The sequence below is a fragment of the Myotis lucifugus genome, unplaced genomic scaffold (assembly GCF_000147115.1).
Source record: "Myotis lucifugus unplaced genomic scaffold, Myoluc2.0 scaffold_44, whole genome shotgun sequence".
Taxonomy (NCBI): domain Eukaryota; kingdom Metazoa; phylum Chordata; class Mammalia; order Chiroptera; family Vespertilionidae; genus Myotis; species Myotis lucifugus.
The window spans coordinates 6554895-6579937 of NW_005871092.1; the positions used below are offsets into that span (position 1 = coordinate 6554895).

The 25043-nt window shown below is 38.4% G+C and overlaps 1 protein-coding gene across 1 annotated transcript in view; it reads left to right on the forward strand.

Moving 5' to 3' along the window:
* Positions 1-24716, forward strand: part of ATRNL1 (attractin like 1) — a 474447-nt gene extending 449731 nt beyond the window's left edge. Inside the window, exon 34 of the mRNA XM_023753345.1 lies at positions 20383-24716. Within this exon, the coding sequence (XP_023609113.1) occupies positions 20383-20507 (125 nt within the window). The 3' untranslated portion in view covers positions 20508-24716. The remainder of the gene's footprint in view (positions 1-20382) is intronic.
* Positions 24717-25043: the final 327 nt, after the last annotated feature.

A 25043-nucleotide genomic window follows, 5' to 3' on the forward strand; every position in this document is an offset into this window, starting at 1 on the left:
ACTGGCCTGGTCGTAGGCAGCCATCTTGTGAGGGTTAATTTGAACTATTGAGGGGAGTTTATTATATAGGATGATTCTGAGACACCCACCCTTGGCATGCCAGGGTGTAACCTGATTGTTGTTCTGCATTACAGAGGCCTGCAGTGTACGGGGGGCACAAGATCTTAGCCAGCTTCATCCGGCATGCGACTCATTTGGTAGAAAACCCCAAGGAGAACTCCTAGGAGGGACAGAGCAGCCCCAAAGTCCATGAAATGGATTTAAGCCTTCCCTTAAAGTGACCTTGCATTGTTTCACCAACATCTGGATTTATTGCCATTGTGCTTTTAAAGTAGAAACACCTTCATGACCTGAGATGGAAACATTAATAAAACAGGGAGCTTTTCTAGTTCGTATACATAAAATGAAGTCATACAAATCCAATGTCTTATAGATATTGGCACTAAAATGGCAAAAAGAAACATTTTAAGAGAAAAAAAATGAAGGTGTTAAGAATGATCAAAGTATCAGTACTTCTTTCTACAAATGGTGTATATATAGAAGGTATTTAAATATAAATGATCTATGAACCAAAATGAGGTGAAGAATAGCACAATGATAGCAGTGGTTATTGAAACCATGTGAGATTGCCTCAAATAATGATATGACCGTCAGAGTTGCTCAGAGAATAAGATAACATTAGACAAATTTCAGTAGACAGTTTTTTGGTTTCACAAAGGATGTCCCTGAAGACTGGAAGATCAGTTAGATAATGCAATTATTTCATCAAGAATGTCAAATACCAGCCGTCATGCAGCCTGCTTCTTGAAGTGGAGGAAGCCAGGAACTGAAGGGGGTGGTTTAAAAAGAGGCAGAGGAAGAATGAATGACAAAAGGAAGATAAAACATAATTACATGTAGTCTAAAAGGGGTAGGTATAGATTGCAGCTATGCTGTCATTTTTGTCTCAAAAGTTTATATATGACCTAATACATGTGTCAACTTTTTAAAAAGGAGGTTAGAGTGACAACATCTTTTGATGTTTTGGTTCTTACATCCTCCTGTACCTCCGACCTCTGCGTCTCCAGGTTTCACTGGATTGCAGTTTGACGATAACATCCATCATTGACCTTCTAACTGTCGCTGTCTCAGGTTTGACTCGGGGATAGCGCAGGTGTTGAGAACTGCAGCTACCAGGGCCACGTACCTGTACCTCGTATCAATGCCAGGAGAAATATAATGGGCTACCCTTCCCTTCGTACAGTAGCTGGCGTTCTAGAGTGCCCCGTCTGTGTAAAGTACTGTTGAGTCCCCTCTTTTCGAAATGGAATGATCCTACATATAATAACATTTGTATAACTCTACATTTTCAAATAAAAAGATTAAATGAATATTGTGGGTCATTCGGGGTTAACCAACAAGGCCTGTGTTTCAAACCTGTGAGTGAAAATGTTTCTTTAACACTCGCTGACTTTGACTCACCCCCAGGAGTAGGTCCAAGGTTCTGCTCAGCTGATCTACGCTGCCGCCAGCCTCATTGCCCAGGGCTGGAGGTCAAGGTGGTGCTGCAACCTCTCTGAACCCAGCCCCACATGCTCACCAAATATTTTAGCTCATAAATGTACTTGAAGTGAAAAAATTCTGTGACTATACAAAGGCCATTTGGCATTGCCTGAGCTGGAGAAGTTATTTTTATTTTAAGCCTAACTGTTAGAGAAACACTACAATTTGTCAACTAGGATTTGTATGTTTTAATTTTAAAAAACAGATAATGAAGAGTGGTTTGTGTCTGATCACTTAGTGAAAATATAATTTTTGTAAAATTTTCTGAAGATAAATAAACCATAAAAATTATGTATGCTTAAATAAAATAACTAGCATAATATTCTTTCTCAAAAGTCAGTAAGATTATCGCTAGCAAAAATTTCCCTTTTTCATGCTGGCATATGTGGTACTATAAGCAGATTTTAAAAAATTTAAAGTAATAAGCAAATAAGAAATAAGGTAACCTTTCACATAAAGAATAACACACAGAGAAAAGAGCGGTTAAGAGAAGTTCAGTTCATTTCTACAGAAACAAAGGTCAAGTGGATTAAAAATAATTTAGAATTTCAGCACAAGGAAAATACAATCCATGTGTAGTAAGTGGGCACATGGGTTATTGTTTCCATATTAAGATATGAGCACTTCTTTACCCTACAGTAAAGTGAGAGTATGAATTATTTTTGTGATTCAGCAGGTGTGAATCACAAAAAGCTCTTGGATTTTTTATGATCATTCTGTATGCTCTCAACAGTGTTTTCTTGTCAAAGCCTTTAGTTAAGGATTGAAATGTTTCTAATGCTGATGTGGCTCTAATGAAGTGGCCCCATGATTTATATTATTATATCAACACCTTCATGTAACCCAGTAATGAACATATGTGTATCATATTCACTATATACATATGCTACATACACAGGCACATGTATATAATATGTACATAGTGGGTCAAAAATTAGAATAACATTTCACTCAAAAGTGACTACTAAAGTGTGACCATTTGCAGAGAATACTGTGATTACTATTGCTTTTAGTAACTTCTAATGTATTTTCTTAATAATACCAACATTTGCATTAAAAAGGAAGCAACCAAGTCATATGGCATAGGAACCATAAAGATGATCTGTGACTTGAACTGCATCTAAAAGAAAAAATGCTGAGATAAAATACAAAGTAAAAAGACAAATAGCCAAATTAGAGAAATATTTACAATACAATACATTGCTGTTGAATGTTCTTTCATCCAAACCTTTCACAGTATCCCAACCTGTAAATGTATCTGACAGCATTTCATTGACTTGTCAGAGGAATCAGTGCACAGTGTAGGTGTTGGGAACAGTTTTAGTGCTGTGTTCATGCTATTTTCTTTTAAAAGATCAAAATTCTGCAATAAATGTTTCATGTTATCATTCAGCATCATCTCTGGGCTCAAACTGTACTCTCAAGACCTTGGGGATGAGAGGTGGCTTGGTTTGGGAGGAACCGAAGTCATTTAAATGCCAATTAGTCAATCCTGGACTAATTCTAACTTTTGTGGTGGTTTCGAACAGAGAAAATGAAAAATTAAATCCCTCTTCGCTGCCCTGCTCCACGGACAGTTTGGGAGGCGGAACTGTTCTGCCCCCATTTGTTAAACCAGGGACTTTCTGAGATTCCTTCCAGCTCAAATTCTCGGGTTCTAAGAATATCCCCATTATTATCATCACATCTCATTCTGCTTCCAGAATGTTAACACAGTAGTCGCTTATCTTACATCTATCTTTGTGAGAGCGGGTAAAGGAAACTGAAAGTAGTTTCTTCATGATTAATGCATTTGTCAAATTCTTTCCAAGTAGCAAATTAATTTATTGTGGTTTTTTTCATGAATGCCAATTAAAGCTGTGCAAACTATTGTGGTAAAACTTTGCAGTCCTTTTTCATAAATGAGAGCTAACTGATTTAATGTTAATGAAAGGAACTATATTCAAATACAAATGTTAATAACACAGGCAGAAAGAAAACCCTAGACTTCAGAAGCTTTGCCTTACATAAAATTCATGTAACTTGAACAGAGAAGGTCATTAAAATGTAATGTTCTAGAGTGAAGCCTATATTAATTGCCTTGTGTGAAATTCTGAAAAGTTCCTCCATAAGTGTCTGGTCCTCTGTATCCCTGAGAAGAAAATTGCCTATTGATTATAATGATCTCAAACCATGGGCCCCAGATTTAGGTTTTGATAATCACTGTCTTTTTCTTTGTTTGAATATTTTCATTGCAACTGGAAGTAAAACAGTTTTTATTTAAATAAGGAAGTATTTTGCTCATGTTCATACTGATTATACAAAGAGTACCACTATAAATTCAATAGAATATTATACAACTTCTTGGTCCTTAGGACTTAGTCTACTACCCCATGAATACAGGTATGTGTTTATGTGCGTGGAAAGTGTGACCCACTGCACGAAATTTGTGCACTAGGAGGGGGGGTGTCTCTCAGCCCAGCCTGCACCCTCTCCAATCTGGGACCCTCAGGGGATGTCCAACTGCCAGTTTAGGCCCAATCCCTGTGGACATCCCTCTCACAATCCAGGACTGCTGGCTCCCAACCGGTCGCCTGCCTGCCTGCCTGATTGCCCCTAACCACTTCTGCCTGCCAGCCTGATCACCCCCTAACCACTCCCCTGCCAGCCTGATGGACACCTAACTGCTCCCCTGCCAGCCCAATTGCCCCCAACTGCCCCCCCTGCAGGCCTGGTCGCCCCCAACTGCCCTCCCCTGCAGGCCTGGTTGCCCCCAACTGCCCTCCCTTGCCAGCCCAGTTACCCCTAACTGCCCTTCCCTGCTGGCCTGATTGCCCACAACTGCCCTCCCCTGCCGGCCATCTTGTGGCTGTGGGCGCTGCCATCCTTGAGGGCAGGGCAACAATTAGCATATTCCCTCCTTATTGGCTATGGGCACCACCATCTTTGCGATGATGTGAGGGTCAATTAGCATATCCCCTCTTTATTAGATAGGATTTTAGAAATGTGTCCTAGGAGCTTGATTCCCTCATATTTTTAAGATGACCTAAGTTCACTTCAATGGGATTGTAAGAAACAAAGGCTTGGCAAACTCACTGAATCCTTGTGTTCTTTGCCATACTGTCTGTAAGCCCCATTTTATAGAATACTTATCCTGGAGAACATGAAAGAATCAAAATCAGTATTTTCTCTTGCTTTTTGCATTTTAATTGCATTTCTGCTTGGTTTTCTTTTATTGTTGTCGTTGTTAATCCTCACCCAAGGTTATTTTTTTCCATTGATTTTTAGAGAGAGTAGAAGGGAGGGGGAGAGACAGAGGGAGCAGGCCGGGATTGAGCCTGCAACCAAGCTACCTATCCTTGACAGGAATTGAACCCATGATCCGTCAGTCTGCAGGGCGATGCTCTAACCACTGAGCAACCAGGCAGGGCTCTGCTTGGTTTTTCACTCAGTTCAACAAGGAGAAATTTTGACTTTTTATATGGTAAACTTTATTTTTTTTATTGAATTTACTGACTTTTTATATTGACTAAAGAAACAAACTATAGGGGCTAATTTTGCTCATTTTTAAAAGGAAAATATTTGTAGAAGCTAAATTTGACTACATGTATTTCATTAAAACCCAGTATAATTACTGGGTTTTAGGAATTTTTGTATAATTAAAATATGTGATTTTTTAAAATATTAATGCTTGCATTGTTCGTGAAATGTAAAAGTCAGTGCCAGATTAGATTTACTGCTCACTTAATTCTAAGGCTAATCATTTAAATTGAGAAAGCTAACGTGTAAATCTTTTATACTAATTCCATCTTTTTTATGTCATACTGAAAGTCATAAAAATTAATAAAACAATGAAATTAAAACTGAAACACATCCAACATCTTTTTGGCTCACCATCTAAGACTAGAGAAGTGCCAAGTATGAAGGATCCGTGCTTGAGTAAGTCAGAGGTCCAGATAGTTGGTCTTGCCTCCAATAGCCGTCACTGTTGGGTTTTACTTTAAGAGAAAATGAGCTCACAGAGAAGCAAGCACTGCAGGCTGTAATGAGGAACATATGTAATATTTTTCACCCACATTTTCGTTTTTATCTTGGCTTCCTTAATGTCTTCTTTCAAAATGTCAGCAGTGATTAGCCTACATTATGGGATAATTAATATGAACTTTTATAGTAAAGCTAATTTTGAGAAATAGTAGAACAAAACACATGTCAAGATGTTAAAGACGGAAAGTTGAACAGATTGCTTTTGTGTATAAAAAAATACATATTTTCTCTTTTCAGTTCACCTTTCTTTCCAAATATCAAACCACATAGATGTTTGAGAAAGCTTAAATATTAACCTGTGAAGGAAGCACCTTTCAAAGTTTGGGGGCCACTGAAATCCTTTCCTAGAATATGGTATAGATTCTCACATGTTATAATATTGGCCATTTGGGGGAGTTTAGGAAATATTTCCTCATGTACTTGGACTCAGGGGATGTGACTGTGGTTGAGTAGCTATGTCCAATTCAGGCTTTAATGCCAGGGCTCCATGCTTTAAAATTATCTTCATGTGGCATCAGGTTCCTTGTTTTCCTCTTCGAAATTGGCCTTTCCCCAGATTTGTTAAAATTACTAAACACTTTATTTCATCCCCCAGTAATTCTAGAGATTTATTAGAGGTTTGCCACTAAGTTGCTTCTGCCATTGATTACACATCTGAATAGAGTCTGAGTATGACACCTCTTATGTTGGACCATAAACTACAGGACATGATCTAGTCACATCATGAAGGCACCATAACTGGAGACTGATCTGCACAGTTTAAGCAAGTCAGCAATCTACAATTTCATTGATGATTTTATTTGAATTAAAATTCAATTGTAGATCTAAGTGGCTTAGCTCTTGCTTCAGCTGGGCCAATTCAGGCCATACAAGTTGTTCTGGACCAAGACAGCCATATCATCGCAGGCAGCTCATGCAATGTATTTTAGAAAGCATTGCTTATAATCTGCAAAGGGTGCTGTAAATGTACAACAAAGAGTGATTGCTAGTAGACGGTAGCCATCTAGTCATGAGTGTTAGGATCTGTTTATTTGTACACTGACCTTCCATTATTGTAATTATTCTAGTTCTTTAGCAAAAAGTGGGTAGTCCTTTGGCTTTGTGGCTCATTAGTTGCAGATCAGTATTTTTACTTCTCCATTCTCTTCGCTTAATTCATACTTGACCAAAGAAATAAAAACAACTGGTTGGCTATTTGCAACTCCAGAAAGTGAAATGGATGTAATATAATTACTTAAAATCTACAATTATTCATAGAGAATTTGCTTTTGTTCTGATTATCATGATCCCAATTTGTCAAAAACACTGGTACCAGTAAAAAGGTATTCTTTTACCCAAAAGAAGGAGGGAGACTCAACATACCTTGTCAATGATATATCAGCCATTTATCGTTTTGCCTTTCAAGATCCTCTTTGACATTGTTTAGGGAAAGTCCTAAATACCTTTGCAAATAAAAATTATAATCTTCATTTCTCCAACTTTAATAATTAAGGATTTGAAGTAGAAGGATATGATACCAAATCTGATGAAATAGATATACTTTTTAAAAACTTTGACAATACCACACTTCTGATATATACACTTCTCTTTGTTAAATATAATGCCTCTAAAATGTCTTTTATTTTCTAAATAAATAAATTCTCTAATTATGGGAACTTATTGACCATTGGACTGAATGTCCGCAGCATCTGGGTGGTGAGCTGGCCCTTTGCCCAGACCTCAGAGTGAGACTAATAGAAAAACCCTTTAGAGAATGCAGCTGAGTCCACACGGTTCAGAAGATCCTGCTCTAATCTACCATTGATCAGAAGAGATTTCCTTTATTGACCTGAAAGCAACTTTTTTCATCTTTCTGCCAGCTAAGGCACTTACTGAAAGTAGGTGGATAACATCCGAAGTGAATATGCCTAATAAAGGGGGCAAAGTCGTTCATCTCCCCGCAAATGACATTCTGATTCTCTTTCTGGTAGGCCTTCTGTAATGACACGTGCTAATCGGAATTTCTATCTCCTTCCATCCATCTCTTAACCCTCTTCATTGCCACCCGATGAGGAACCTGTTCCTTTTACAAGCACACTTGGCGAATCACTTAGGAAACTGCAGTCAGGGGTTGTGGAACCAACCTGTGAAGATTCGCTCTGTGACTGGAGACAACGTGGAGTGAATTCAGAGCCGTGTTTATCCCGCTGGTATAACATCAGAAAGTTCCAGATCTCTCCAGTCAGCTCCCTCCGAGATTTACCCACCCGCAGAGTGTAAAGGTTCCCTCCAGTGCTGACTCTTTGTGACACTTCTCAATTTACAGTAGCTCAGAGGCCATGTGATTGTTCCCAAAGGCAAAGTGGGGTAAAATGATACTTTTTGCACTCAGAAAGGTTAGCATTTATGGGCTATGCTCAGTCAGATTCTCAAAATTGCTTCAGAGAGTGAAAGCTGCTTTTGTACTATCCTGTTAGATTAAAGGAGGTCATTTAAACAAATCCTTCTTAAAAGTCCCCGTTATGAATTACTGGGGAGAATGTGTACTATCTGGGGCCCAGGATCACTTAGCAAACGCCAGAGGAATGGTTTGAAGTCTGTTCTGAGAAATACGCTGTCCAAATATACAGCCTTTACCTTCAGCAAAGGAACTTTATCAGGGATCAGTTTGGCTGCAGACACATCTGTTTTTGTTAAAATGCCTTTGGCCATTAAGTTATCTGTAATACCTTTTGGGAAGATCTAAGCAATTTATAATAACATTAATGGAAAAATCATGATTCTGGGTAGCATTTTTGTCTTCCATTTTCTCTAAATGGCTACAAGTGAGGATTTGCATACTTTTATCTAACTTTTCCTGTGATCTGAGAGTTTTATATAAAAGGCATAAATTTATTTTGCTCTTGGAGTTTGTTAAAGTAATAATTTGACTTTGCAGAGATAGCTGTGTATTTTCAAATTCTTTAATGTTGAAATTATTTAAAATATTGAGTTGCTATGAACTTAAGGGAGCAGAAACATCACCTTGGACAATACTAAAATTCATTTTTGTAGTTGATAGCTTGTCTTCTAATAATTCAGTGTGGTCCTCGCTGCTGGCTTGCTGAAGTCATACGTTTGTAGAGCCAGAAGTGACCTTAGCAGGCACCTACTCCTACTTCCTTCCAAGAGAAATCTCTCAAGGGACGTTCTGGATTTCAGATCAAAAAAAGCTTGGAAACCACACACTCGACTGGCTTACAGTTGTCATAGAATTTGGAGACTATTTGTTGCAAACAAAAATAGGATGCACAGGTTATAAGTAGCCACTGACTGGTCTTCTTATAAAGTCTGTGGAGAATCCCAGTCCTGGCTTTCTCATACATCTCTGGATGTTCCTGTCTCCTCACGGACTCCCCTCCACCATTATCAGTCTTCTCCTTGATCTTCTCTCCTTCTTACTCTATTCTTTCTACCAGGGGGCCTGGTCCACTCCAGTGGCAGAGACTGCTGGCTCTCCACCCAAGACTTGACCCCTCCTCTCCTAACACCAACCACATCCCTCATGCCAGAGTTCTTCATCTGACTAGGTCCTTCCCATCTTTCAACCTCAGCTCAGAGATCATCTCCATCAGGAAGTTTTGACCTCAACACCGATCTCAGAGATCTCACCTCTGTCTTTCTTTTTAATACTTTTATTGATTTCAGAGAGGAAGGGAGAGGGAGAGAGATAGAAATATCAATGATGACAGAGAATATCATTGATTTGCTGCCTCTTGCACGCCCCCAGCTGCGGATCAAGCCCACAACCTAGGCATGTGCCCTGACCAGGAATCAAACCATGACCTCCTGGTTCAGAGGTCGACGCTCAACCACTGAGCCACACCAGCCAGGCTTTCTTTATGCCTTGTGTCCACTTCATAGACTTTGTCTCTGTGCGAATGTTAGCAAAAACCTAGAAGCTCTTGCCTTCTTGCCCTAGCTTGATGCTATTTAGTAACGACTCTTTGAGAGCAACCAACTTTAACCAGACAGCCTGCAGTATGCCCTCTATACATGTTTATGGATATAACACTCCTTTCTACTGCATAAATGGGTAAAACATGATCAAAGTACTTAGGGCAGAGGCTGGCATTCAGTAAGCATTCACTTAATGTTAACACAATAGTTGTTTTTTATAGAATTATAATTTTATTACCATCAGCATTAATTAATGGCTTTGACCATAACTGATTTCATACCCCTACCGGTTTTGTTTTTCTTTTTCTTTGACTCAAAATCATGTGCTAGGCCATTTGTACTAAAGCAGCCATTTTCTTCTAATGGCTCTAAAGTGAATAGAGTGCAAGTCAAGGGATCTGGACTCCTAGGTTCGGGTCCTACCACCACCACCATACCTGTGAGCCTGAACTAGTCATTTAATCCCTCGCTGCCTCTTTTAGGCCATCTGCAAAGCAAGTATAAAAATAGCTTCCTGACCCACTTCCAACAGAACAATCTTAAGGAACAACCTAGATATGAATGTGAAAGCATTTTTAACTCTAAAAAATGTATACAAGTTTATTAATAGTAGTATTGCCAATAATAAAGCAGTATCAATATAAACAATGCTTTGTTTAATGTTGTCATTCTTCTATTTTCCCATAATCAATTCCAAGTATTTTCAGATTTTTTAATGAATGGGCAACACTCATAAGTCATCTACATCTTCAGGAGCAAGTTCTCAATTTTATTATCCAAGACATCAAAATAATTCTGGATTGAGGACGTAACACCTCACTGACACTGTTGGTCTAAATTGATGCTGTCCATGACTCCATGCTTCTATCAAATTTTGTCCTTTATTTGGCATTCCACACAATTAGTAGGCGTACTAAGTTTTGAATGAATGAATGATTGAATGAATGCTACTGAAGGATAGAGACAAAATCTTGCCAGTATTTTGTCTACTGCATCCTATTTGACTTCAAATTTCTCACTCAATGATGATGACAATGATCATGATGCACATTTTTAAAAATTTTAATTTTCAGTTACAGTTGACAGTGAGTATTATTTTATTAGTTTCAGGTGTACAGCATAGTGGTTAGACAATTATATAATTTATGAAGAGATCCCCAGATAATTCTAGTACCTACATGGCACCATACATAGTTATTACAATGTTATTGACTATATTCCCTATTTTATAACTACCAATTTGTACTTCTTAATCCCTTTACCTTTGACCCATCCCCAGAAACCCCTTCCATTTGGTGACCTTCAGTTTGTTCTCTGTATCTATTAATCTGTTTTTTTTTTGTTGTTGTTGTTCTTTGGATTTCACATATAAGTGAAATCATATGGTATCTGTCTTTCTGTCACTGACATTTTCATTTGGCATAGTACCCTCTAGGTCCATCCATGTGTCACAAATGGTAAGATTTCAGTCTTTTTTATGGCCAAGTCATATTCTTTTGTATATATGTACCACAACTTCTTTATCTACTTGTCTATTGATGGGCACTTGGGTTGCTTCTAATCTGGGCTATAAATAATGCTGCAATGAACATAGGGGTGCATATATATCTTCTCCAATTAGTGTGTTGGATTTCTTCCAATATATACCCAGAAGTGGAATTGCTGGGTCGTATGGTAGTGCTTTTTTAATTTTTTTGAGGAAACTTCATACTGTTTTCCATAGTGGCTGCACCAATTTGCAATCTCACCAATAATCCATGAGGATTCCCTTTTTTCCACACCCTTGCCAGCACTTGTTGTTTGTTGATTTATTGATGATAGCCATTCTGACAGGTATGAGGTGATATCTCATTGTGGTTTTCATTTGCATCTCACTGATGATTAGTGACATTGAGCATCTTTTCATATGTTTACTGGCCTTCTGTATGTCCTCTTTGAAGAAGTGTCTATTCAGGTCCTCTGCCTATTTTTTTAATTACATTGTTGTTGTTTTTTTGTGTATGTTGAGTTGTACGAGTTCTTAGAAATTTTGGATATTAACCCCTTATTGGATGTATCATTGGTGAATATTTTCTTCCATTCAGTATGTTGTCTTTTCATTTTGTTGATGGTTTTCTTTAATGTGCAAAATTTTGAGTCTTCCATTTAAGTCCTTAATCCATTTTGAGTTTATTCTTTTATATTGTGTAAGAAGGTGGTCTAGTTTTATTTATTTACATGTATCTGTCCAATTTTTCTAACACATTTATTGAATAGACTGTCTTTCCCTCATTGTATATTCTTTACTTCTTTGTCCTAGATTAATTGACCATATAGGTTTAGGTTTATTTCTAGGTTCTCTATTCTATTCATTGATCCAAGTATCAGTTTTTATGCCAGTACCATGCTGTTTTGATTTTGATAGCCTTGTAGTATTGTTTGATATCACATACCGTGGTACCTCCAACTTTGTTCTTTTTTCTCAAGATTGCTATGGCTATTCAGGGTCTTCTGTGGTTTCATATAAATTTTAGGATTATATTTTCTAGTTCTGTGAAAAAATGCCATTGGTATTTTGATAGGGATTGCATTGAATCTATTGATTGCTTTGCAAGTATGGACATTTTGTGATATTGATTCTTCTTATCTGTGAGCATAATTTATTTGTATTTTCTTCAGTTTCTTTCTTTAATTTTCAGAGTACATGTTTGGTCTTTTTTACCTTTTTGATTAGATTTAATTCTAGGGTATTTTTGACACAATTATAAATGGATTTTTTTCTTAATTTCTCTTTCTGATAGTTCATCATTGATACATAAAAATGCAACCAATTTCTGAATGTTAATTTTGTATCCTGCTACTTTATTGATTCATTTATAAGTTCTAGTAGTTTTTCAGTGGCATCTTCAGGGTGCTATATATAGTTTTGTGTCAGATGATGGACATTTTTGAGCTCTTATGTGACAGGCACATTTCTAAGCCCTTTCCATTTAATCATCACAACAACTTTGTCAAAGGAACACATGAGCTTGATCCACTCTAACATAAGCTCCATGAAGAGCAGAATCTTTTATGTCTTCTCTGTCTTACTCACTGCTAAATCCTGAAGGATCAGAGCAGTGCCCAGCATGTATATAATAGGCACTCAAGAAATAATAGTCGAATGAAGTGATTTGCTCCACAAAGAATTTTTGATCCTTAGAACTTTGGAGTTTTCTGGACATTTGTGATTTTATTGTGATTTCATATTATTATTAGTAGTAACTGATTGTTTTATAATAGAAATGATTAACCTTGTATAATATATTATAAATACAGTTTACAAAATACTTTCACATATAATCTCATTTAGTTTAAAACAACCAATGACATTTTACTACTAGAAATGCTAAAGTACAATGTCCCTAACTAATGAAAACTAAATTATTCCTTTTATTATAAAACTGCTATAGTTCAGTGTCTTCAATGAGCAGTAAGTGCTTCAGTTAAATTAAGGATTATTAAGACTTAAATTAAGGGATTATCATATATCAGATTTTTTAATTAAAGAAAATACTAGAAAATATATTCCCAGTTGGCTTAGAAAGAGGGAATATTATTCGGAAATTTATTTAACAACTATGAAAGGTAGCTACAATGTTGATTCTTGTAATGTTTGTGGCTCTAAAAAAATCACAGATTTTTCAAAATAAAACTTCCTAGTATGTGATTAACAGTAGAATTGATAAGATCTAAAAGAAGCTTTACCTGTTTAAAGCCATGAAGATTTGCATTAATCAATGACTTGAGACAGTAGTGGTCGTTATTTCTTCGGCACATTCTAACCAATGAGGGAACAGTTCATGTGAAATTTAGGGAGGACTTGGCAGTGTTATAGAAAGTGGCATCTGTGCTGCTAGAGAGGACTACATTTTCGAATACATGGACAGTGTGTCTTTAAATGAAATTTTAAAATAATACGTGTTAAAGGCCAAACACAAATTTATAACCAGAATACAATTATCATTTGTATTTAAACATTGACATGTGTAGTTGTGTAGTTGTCATTGGTTTTTTGTAGGTGAAGAGAAATATTTCTTTAGTCTCAGACAAATGTGACTAGTCCATTTGTCATTCCTGTGTTTTCAGCACTTAAAGTATTTCAATTTTTGTTCAACAATGTAACCTTTGGAGTTTTGCCTAATAATGACTTCAGTTGTGCTGGCCTTCCAGCAGATAAATTAAAATGGAAATGCATATTTTCTAATTATGCATCCGGCCCCGGTTGCATATTGGCAAGGGTGGCCACACTGAGTGTTCAATTAAGTCAGCACAATAGACAGAGTCTATGGAACATCAGAGTTTTCCAAAGTCACTTTCTTAATCCTGGGAAGGATCGCCGAGACTCTGATTGGTAGTATGTAGCGACATACAATCAGAGGGAAAACATTTAAACATCTCAGCATGGGATTTCCATTTAAATCTGATTACAGTGAAATAAAACTATAGCCATTAAAGGTTTAGAAGAACTACAAATACAAGCCGTAAAAGAAGACAGATAGTAAATGAGGTCGTAAAGCATTTCAGTGGGGGAAACAGTCTACAACACTCATTCAAGTATTCCTGAAGCAGACTGTGCAATTCACCACACACCCCGCACCGTTCCCTGAGCTCCACTTAAACCTGCAATTAACCTTTCACGCCTAATGAAGCTGTTTTCCTGGAAAATTAAAATATATAGTGGTGCCTGCTCTTACACAGACGGGGGGAGGGAGGAGAGCATGCCAAAATGAATGACTTTTCTGAGGCTTCGTGCAAATGTAAAATGGAAGTGCTATGTTTGTATAGAAAGTGATAGTGTTCTTTCAAGGCAATTTCATTGGATGTGCAGTGTTTATTGCTGTACTTATTAATTGTTCTGCATAATTGTAAAAAACACACACATCGGTAATTTTATGATTAGATTGTTACTGCCAGAGTCTATTAAGATCATTCTACTTCCATTAGGAAAAAACTAGAGTTCTTTTAAATATAACTAAATTCCTCAATGCTTCTCCATGGTGGTTTTCATTGCAAATTTAGTGGTTTAAAAAGGTATATTTGCCGTCCAAATATTTAGCTGTTAGACATTTTCATTGCATTTTCTTTTGGGCATGTCTATACGTGGTTATTGAGAAACAAAGTTCTGAAATTTTAGGAAAAAATACTGTGGGGTTTTTTTTCTAAGGTTCTGGGTAAAGATCTGATACTATTTACAAAATTACCTATGGTAGCTCTTAGCATCCAAACCAGTGATGACTAAATTGTGCCCACGGTCCAAAGGAAATCCACATATCCCCGGAGGAGCCCTCCTTCCCAGCGGCCCTGCCCTGGGAGACCCCGAGCAGCCACCGTGGGGTTCCACATGAGCAAGCACCAGTTCCGATGGCCAAGGGGCCATGGGAGAAGGAACAGGACACAGGAGAGGGTACTTGCTTTCTTATGACGTTTAGAATTCAGATTTAAATAACCTAAATGCCGTAGTGTCTGATATTCAAGAACTACAAGTGCAAAAAGATAAAACTTACAGTACATATTTAACCCCCCAACATTTTTATTGAGTCTGCGGGGATACTTTGATATAGATTCTGCTAGCCCGCAGCGTCTGTGCATCATCTTGACATGGTAAATGAAATTCCTGTAGCCCACCAGTCTGAAATAATGAATTGTTCCCCCACTTAATTGTATTGCTTCGATAACAAGGAACTGTGCTAGGCCTAGAGAACACAATAAGTGGATTTCACCAGATGATTTGTGTGACGTTTTGAAAAAACGATCCTCTGGAGTGGCCTGGTTTTAATGGGACTCTAACGGCGCCAGCATGAGCCACTAGGCATGCAGCATCCTACCAGGGGGGAGGAGGGACTTCCTCCTATGGTGTGGGGACTGTGGGGTCATCACCAGATAACCGCTCACCAGAAACAGTTCCCCGGGGAAATGTAAACCAGGAGAAAGCTTTTGCCTCAGACTGCAATGCAGAGAACTTACTACTAAGTTGCTTTTATTTTATGGATGCATATTTCTTTAATCCAGGAAAGATCTCAAGCTACTAGTATATTTATCTCTTCATCATCAGTGTGAAAGCAAACCATATAACAACAAAGGCTGGCTATTCCGAACTTGCTATATATAACAAGGGAGTCAACCATAGCTTGCTTGTGTTTTGGCAGAGACTTAAAGAGAGGCGAATGTGTGGGAACTCTTTAGAAGGGGAAAAGTGGAAGGCCCAAGTGTGCCCAGGCTGCTGGCCTGGGGAAGCAGGAGGCAGGCTAACGAGAAGCAGGGCGTCCTATGTGGTTGTTAGGGGAGCATATTTTCTCTTCTCTGATTGGTCCTAAGGTAGAAGCAGGGACAAAACTCACAGAAGCTGTCAGTTATTAATCAAGTCCTGGGTATTTGGGGCCCATGGCTACAGGGCTAATCATTTGACTTCAAAATTATTAGAGATAGCGGACTGACGTGCTACAAGTCTGCCCTGGCAGGTCAGTTTCCCGTGCTGGTTATGGCAGATAGGGGGTTGGTTTCCAGGGCAGGTAGTGCAGCTGTGGACCAGGGTTCTGACTTTACACGTGGTCTGGCCATTGCCTGTGTGTATATTCAGTCTCTCACCAGCATATAAATATTACATTGTGGGGAAGGGCAGGTATTATTATCGTTCTTGAAAGAGCCACTGACTTGGTTTTTCTTTTTAACAATTAAGAAACTCAGATTCCCTACAATAAAGTATGCTGAAGGGAATGGATAGAAGTTGCTTTAATTTTTTGTTTGTAATGAGTCTTCTACACACTAGGCCATTAGGAATCCAGGGGCCTTATCTCTCGTTTACTCTTGTGTCTAGGCCCTCTTGTAGGCGAAGGAGGACCTAGTGATTTGTGGGTGGTGCTTGTTGTTTAAAGTTCCCCAAGTATTACAAGATGAAGAAATGCAAGTATAATAATAAAAATCTTGCACCCAACAATTTGACACTTAGTTGTTGGGGTCCAACCCCAGCAGGTCCAGGGGTTCCCAAAGGTATGGACAGAGTCGGCGAAGAAGGAATGACACGGAGACAGCGTTCAGTTGATGAGCAGCCTAGCCAGGTTCTCTAGCCAGGTTCTAGCCAGGTACTCCAGCCAGGTTCTTGCCAGGTTCTCCAGCCAGGTTCTATCTTTATTCTCCTGTTACATCTGTATTTATCTGTATTTATACCAGTTGATTTTAATCCTATCCATTCTATTCCAAAGGTTAGGGTGTTTGTTATCTCCATTCCTCTGTTAAACTACAAGGAAGTAACTGAAGGAGATTATCCTAAGTAAAGATTATGTAGCTTAAGTGTGATTGTTTGCTTAAGTGTGATTGTTTGTAGTTAAAGTGATTAATTACCCGCCTGGCACTTAGTTAAGGGGTTTTATTCCCTTCCTTAGTCCTATTAATCCCTAACTCCAGGGGAAAAACCCCACCTGGGGAAATAACCTTTCTTAGAGAGGTGACCTTGGTTAAAACACATAGCGCTAAGAAGGGGAGCAAACATATTAAGAACAGTATGCCATATACGCCAGGTCTCTTGAAACATATGCTGTGCAGATGTTTCTTCCCTGCAGCGACTGTGTCAAGCAGCAAGGGTGGACCGGCTTCCGGCAAATTATTAATAATCTTACGGGATTTATGAAGCAGAATAACTCATGGTGTGCCACAAGCTGTGTGGGGCAGTGACGGCACAAGATTAAATCTGAACGAAAACCTCACTCGGCCCATCAAGAAGATTAGACCTGGGCAGGAGGCCCTCTGAGCATGCTCTGTGGGTCAGCTGTGGACACTCGGGTACCACTGGGGGAGGAACGCAAGGCTTCCTACATTCCTACTGCCGTTTACACAGGGTCTGCAAATGCAGTTTATGTTTCATTTTCAGAGGAAAGGACAAACAGCTGTCAAATTAAAAGTAAGCATGATTTGCAATTTTATTTGTAAAGTAAGAACTGAAATGATTTATTGATTTATTATTTTCAACCGAATATGCTTCCAAGCTTACAGATCATTAGTAAACCCAGGATATGGTGTGAGAGACGCTACTTTAATTAGGCTTTGGACTTCATATACTCCAGAATACAAAGATACAGTGACAGTTTTGGAGTAGCATAAAATTTCCTGTTTTGGCAACTCCAGCTGTTTACTTCTCTGTTGGCACTGTACCTCCCGTAAGGGGGACGGCCTTAGCAGCCACATGAAAATGGGCAAGTATTTGTTTTCAGAGCTCCTTCAGACTAGGTCATACGATAGTTTAATGAACAACATGATCTCATATTTGGATGCTGTGATCATTGAAATTAGTGTAAGTGGTCTCTGTCCACAGTAAAGGAGATATATCCATATTATTTGTCATATTTGGCTGTCTCTGGATAAGATGGTGCCAGCAGTGGAATTACAGAAGGTTGTAAATTATGACAGAAGTATGATGGGAGATCTGAGGGAATGGGAGGTCTGCCTGAACTGAACTTTGGGTTAGCACAGCCATGGTCTGTGGCTTTCTCTTAAATAATGTGCTTCTGCTAGGCTCCCTCCCTAAAGAAATAACAAAATCAGTATTTCCTGTAGCAGAATAAGGTTAAAACATCTGTGGGGGACATTCAAGAAGTTCATATGTGCTTTTCAAAGGTCAAACAAGAGAGTTTTATTTAAAATTTGACTCTTTGATCTTGTATTATCTCTAAATAATTTCTAAGAAATATTTACTATCCTGAAAGAGTACGATATTTAACAGCATCTCTTAAAGGTAAATATGTAAGATTATTAGCTTAGCTGGGAGAGCTGTAATTTTTTAATCCCTTCCATTTAACACCATCAATTTCTCCTTCTCCATAAATACCTTCTCTTCTGTTTTCAAATGCACTTGAGGCTCCTTTTTCCTTAAAAAAAATCATATACATCCACATATATTTCACCTGACCTTGCTGGTTCCCCTATAAACCAGCTTAGAATACATTGCCCCAGAGGAATAAAATAGTTTAATGACAGTTACATAGGCTAAGATCCAAAAGCGAGGCCTTCTAATAGCAGCGCATTGAGAAGATGTCTGTGAGGGCTCCGGGATTGGTTCAGCTCGATCCAGAATCAAGTCCCCAAGACCTTGCAGAAGGCAGTCTTGTCTCTTGGTTTAGTATGGTGACTGGGGACATTATGCTTTACTCAAGAATTATAGGGAGCTCTGTGTGTAGCTGTGATAAACCAGGGTATCTGTTGGAGCCATTGCTATTACAAATTTAGGAAATTCTTTCCTGTCCCTGAACATCTTACCAAACATTCCTGTCAATCAATGGACAACCCTGTTTAACTCAGCATTATGTTTTTATTGCCCAGGAGAGCTAGAGATCACTTTGGGGCTGAAATTCTGCTCATAATACCCAAGGTCCTTTTCTTATATTTAAAATATTTATCAGCTAAATTTCTATAGGTCATCTTTCTTCCATATCCACCTGTGCTTAGCACATCTTTATCCCTGGGATGCTTGCTTTCTTCTTCTTAAAACCAGGTTAAAGTAATGAAAAAATAAGCCACAGGCTTGGAGAAAATATCTGCAAAACACATATCTGGTGAAGGACTGATATCCAAAATATAGAAGAAATCTCTTAAAACTGTAATAAGAAAACAAACAGCCTCATTAAAAACGGGCAGAAAATCTGAGCAGATACCTCACCCAAGAAGAGATATATATTTATAACACAGCAACATATGAAAAGATGTCCAACATAGTGTTACTGGGGAATTACAGATTAAAACTACCATGAACTGCAGCTACATACCTGTTAGGATGGCTGAAGTCCCAAACACTGACAACACCAAATGCTGACAGAGATGTGGAGCAACGTTCATTGCTGGTGGGAATGCAAAATGGTACAGCCACTTTGGAAGACAGTTTGGCAGTTTCCCTTAAAACTGAAACATAGGCTGACCATGCGCCTAGGTATTTGTGAATTGAAAACTTCTGTTCACACAAAAACTTGCATGTGGATGTTTATGGTAGCTTTATTCATAATTGCCCAAAATTGGAAGCAGTCATCATGCCCCTCAATGGATAAACTGTGGTCCATCTATACAATGGAGTGTTATTTGGTGATAAAAAGAAATGAGCCATTGAACCAAAAAAGGATATGATGGAACTTAAAGGCATATTTCTAAGTGAAATAAGGCAATCTGTAAAAGGCGTATATTTTACTGTTTCAATTATATGACATTCTGGAAAAGGCAAAACTGTAGAGACATTGAAAAAAAATCAGTGATGACCAGAGGCACAGGAGAAGGGGAGGAATGTATTGATAAAGTATAGGGGATTATCAGGGCAGGGGAACTATTCCATATGCTACTATAGTGGTGAGTACATGATGTTATGCATTTGTCAAAACCCATAGAGCTGTTCAATGCAAAGCATGGACCCTAAAGTAAACAAACTATGGACGTTAGATAACAATCCTGTATCAATATTGGTTCAATTTCTTTGTAAACCTAAAAACGCCCTAAAATTTTAAAAAGAATTTGTAATGCAATGACCTTTGTTACACACACAAAATAAACCCTAGTAACACTGAAAATCCCTTGTCCATCCAAAGCAAACCTGTGTCCAGGCATAGAAACTACGTTGTGAGTCACACCCACTACTCACTGTGGTATCGTTTCTCGCACTGAACTTGATGGTCTGACGTCAGAGCCAGTTACCTTTGTTAATCCTTGTTCTTCTCCCCGTGTTTAAGTTCCTGTGACCCAGTGAAGAAACTTTGTAAATAAAGGGTAAACTACTTGATAACTTCCAATAAACAGCTCAGTGTTTGATGCCTGAATGTAAAAACAAAAAAAATAACGTGCTACGCCACCACTGTCGCCTTTCTAGAAAGATCTAAGCAAACATTTAAAGGCCTTTTCCTTGTCTTCCAGGCCTTGCAATTGCCAGTGCTCTAGTAGATATTTCACAACAGAAGCCTTCGGATAGTAAAGACAAGACGTCGGGCGTGCGGAATCGGAAACACCACCTCTCAACTCGCCAAGGAACTTGCGTCTGAGAAACAGGGAGTCCTCCTGGATCAGTTGTGCTGTTCCACCTTTTAAACGGCTTCCCTATGGCCTCGAGTTGTCTGGAGACAAAACTCTTCATGGTCCCAGGACCCAAGTGCAGTTCCCTCCAAGTGGGCAATGACCCAAGTGGCCAAAGAATGTTCACGAGTTTTCTAGAAGTAACAGTATTGAAGGTCATGGATGATAAAGTCAGTTTTTATGACTCTCTTAGGCTTATCCTAGATAACTTTAAATTTCCCTGGAAAAAAATATGTATATTGTTTCTTAATGCAGATGAAAAAATATGTAATTCGTATAAACCAAACTGTTTATATCCCAAGACATTAAAGAAAGACATTTTATAATGCCTGAACGATGAGAATTGTACAGTTTTTGCCTCATAAGCAAACTTAAATCGCTTCTATATGAATGGGAAATGAACAAATTGCAGCAGCTTTAAATGCTGTTTTTATCTCACTGTAAATGTAAATGCGAGACTTTGATTTAGTAGGATGTAGGCAATGCATTTAAATATTTCACACAAGGGTTTCAGGCCCAAAGTCAGATTGAGAATGTGACTATTTTCCACCTAACTGGAATGCAGACCCAAATGAGTCCATTTGGATGGATGATAGGTGCAACTTCACAGGAGGTTTATTAGGATTCTGAGTGAAGAGGACCTTCCTGTGGTCCATGCCAACTGCCTAACTCATTATGAGAACCGATAGAGCATGGAAAAGCCTGGCCAGCAATCAATTTTCCCCTCCCTCCCAACACAGCCTCCAACACCACGAACCCAAAGAGAGCTGAAATCGTGATTTTGCAGCGTGCCAGCTTCTGCCCTCACATGGTAACTTCTTAATTGCCCGGGCACCATGGGATCAAACCTACATGGTCCATCTGCATTTTTAAAAGAACAGATAATCTTCTTTTGACCTTCTTCTGCTAGCTGCTAGCTTTTATCTACCCTTACAAATGTGATGAAAAGTATTTTAGAGCGACACCTCCCAGGTTATAATCTGACCCAGGTTCCTTCTGCCAACCATCTTGCTGAGAACACAAGCCGAAAAGAGCATTTAGCTGGCGCGCATCTACAGAATTCTTATTTCCAATGTGAACACATAGGTGTCCTGAGCGAAAGTCTCCCGTGTGATAAATAAGTTCATTATTGCCCCCATTTAACCTATTCTTAGTGACTCAAACCCCTGAATTATGTCAGAAAGGGAAGATGATATAAAACAGCTTTCACATTGGGATGTAGGCTCCTGTGTGACCTAACCTTGACCACAGTTCACAAGGGGTCAGTGGCATTACAGATCTTGTTGGGAGGTTCCTAACTGCAGGGTGACTACAAAGTATTCGTAGAGAACACTGAGAGATATCCAAAGCTGCTTTATATGCTATAGTTTTGTTCAATCTGAAAGTCATTTAAATATCACTGATGTTTAGAACTACATATGTACTTTTCATGTTCTTTGGATTTCTGGAAGGTAATGATACTTCACTGTTTACAGCTAATGCCTAGTTGCTTGCATGCTATGGTTGTGCAGTAGCGGAACAGGACACTAGGGTGATAGAAAATGTTGATTTTATAATGCCATTTATACATAGCTTAATTTGGCGAGGATCGAATGTAATATATATCAGGAATGATCATACACTATGTAGTTGCATCATATATAAGATTGCTAGGTTACATCTAACCGTGACTATGTCATTGTTTTAATGATTAGACATTTATGAGTTATGGTGTATATTCCTTATGTTGGCATGATATTTTGCTATTTTCCATGCATTAAGAATAAGACTAATTCTTAGAGCAATTTTATCTATGCCCTGTGGGTTTTTTTCTTTTGAGGGGAGGGAGTGGAGCTGGTTTTTATCTCCCTGTGGTATTTTATCTCTCAAAAAAGTGAGAAAAGTTTGTAAATGTCTCTTAAAAACAATCAAACAATTTTATTAGCTTCTTTTTGGAACCTTTAAGTGTTCATTTTTTTCTCCTAGAAAAATAAATTGACAAAACTGCTGATTACAAAAATATACATCATTTAGAAATAAAATGATTGCCCAATTTGTGTAATTTTCTAACAGTTGTCATGAGAGAAAGCTTATATAACAAAAACAGAGTTGTATGCAAAATCTATATCAGCTATATCTTTTGAGAGTCTAATCAAACAGTATTACTGTGAAAGAATTGACAAGCTTCATCCACCTCGAATCCCAGCAGGTTCCTAAAATATGGAAATCTGAACTTGAGAGAATTATGGGACACAATGCAATGTTAAAGTCATACTATACTTTCCTGGGCCAAATATTGCTAACTTCCTGACTAATTATGCAGTATCTTCTTAACTTAGCAAAGCTTTTTACTGGCAATAAAATGCTTCACCTTCAGGTGCCGTGGATTGAAAACACCTTAGGGATAATCACTGTGAATGTGTCCTTTTATTCCCCTGCTCCCCCCCTCACACACACACACATTGCAACAATTTTACTTTTGTATGCTGCCTTTTTTATTTTTAACCAAACCACAAGTATGCAGAAACTCTTCAAGATGTTAGCAAGTAAATGACTGGTTCTCTTGAAAATGTATTTTAATGGAATTCTGTATATATCCATTTAGAATGACTTTGAAAAAATTCTTTAGATTTTAGGATGTATTGCTCTTCCACAAATGAAAATTTTGGATTAAGTATAATGAAGTTTTAAAAATTAACCAGGGGACACTATTTGGACACAATAGAAAATTCTTGTTGAAAGATCGCACATGCTTGCAGATTGATTGAATGCATATTAAGAGGATTGGGATTTTTGTAATTGCTTGTAAATGAAAACTTATTCTAGGGATGCACAAAGAAGGAAAATGTATGCCATATACTATTGTACTATGTTCACGAGGAAAACTTGAAACAGGACGTATTTCGATGAGTAATCGATATTTACTGTACTTCCCAACATCGCATTTTCTTTGGTTCCAGGAAGACTGTGACGATGGCTGTTGTCACTGCAGGTCACTTAGAGTGCAGGCTGGGGGCTGGGCCTGGGAACGAATGTGGGACCCGCTTTGAGCTGTGAGGTGCTGGGAAAGTTTTACCCTGGGAAGCCTCAGACCCTTCACCTGTGAAGGGAGCGAGCAGTGCCCACTCGGCAGAGCGGTGATGAGCCTGGGAGGAAGTAGACATGAAGCCCCCACAGCGATGCAGGGCAGCTGCCCTGAACAATCTCGGGGCCACCAGCCCGCTCTTGTTCTGCCCATTGTTTTTGAATCCCTCTCTTGATTTTTTTTTAACCGACTTGTCTCCATAGAGAAAAGCCAGGGAGGTTTTTGCAAATGAAGATGTCATGAAAATCTTGAGTAATTTCTTATAGTATTTCTAAGGTATAGAGATCTCTCAACAACTACTTTGATATTTGGGTCAATAGAGGATTTGACTCTTTCTAAATATATACTGTTTTAATAAAGTATTTTTTAAATTACCCCTGATGACAGACAGGAACATCAATTGGCACTTTCACTTTTAATTTAGGCAAAACCAGATCAATGCTTACATTTGGTTGTCATACATGGCACATCTTTCTCTTTTTTCCCCATTGAATATAAAACTGATTTGAAAAGTATGTTATATAAAATGTTTTAAAAATTAAAACTTGTCAAATGAACCAATTCTACCCACATACACTTTTTTAAAAGATGAACTTACATTGTACTAGGGTGGGTGTGGAATTTGATCATAAGAACAGCCTGGGTGGGTGCAGGAGCTTAAGTTTTCTCTAGAGATTAAGATCCCGGAGGACTGGCTTGGGCCCTGGAGATGAATATGCTTAATAAGCACCTCGGTGATTCTGACGATTCGTCAAACTAGGGAAACGCTGCCCTGGGCCAAACGGCTGCTTTTCTCAACAGGAGAATTTCTTTGAGTCATGAAGTTCCCACTCTCATTCAAAGGCTTTCAGTATTTTCCCAAGGAGTATAAGCCATCTGGCTGGTGTTACAGCAGTGTCTTCATTAGAGTGTACATTTAACATTTCGGTTTTCTCAAATTTTTTTTAAATTAAGAATTAGAACCCTATCAGTGTACATGTATACAGGAGTGCATGCCAGTGTTATAACAGACTGTGTAAAAGTTCAAACCTGCTTTAAAAAGCAAACATTTTATGATACCGTGTGCTCTTGATCAGGAGTTTAATTACTGGAATAAAAACAGTGGATCTCCCAACCCGCTGCCAAATGCAGTTTTGTTATTTTTTTTTTACCTTTCCCAGATCATACAGGAAAAAGCACTCAGCACCTGAGAAAGCCCTCCCTCCTAGCCCCCTTCTAAGATTTGGTTGTACAATTTGTGTTGTTGAAAATACATTTTCTCTCCCTCCTCACCTGATTTCCATTGGCTTTCTCTACATGACTCTTGGCACAGCGTGCCCAACACTCAGATGGTCCTGGGATGGAAGAAATTCTCAAAGCCTGAGGGGCAGACACCAGCTACCACTGCAGGTCTCTGCTCCAACCTTGTGTTTTGTGTTTGCATAATGTGTTCTTACCATAA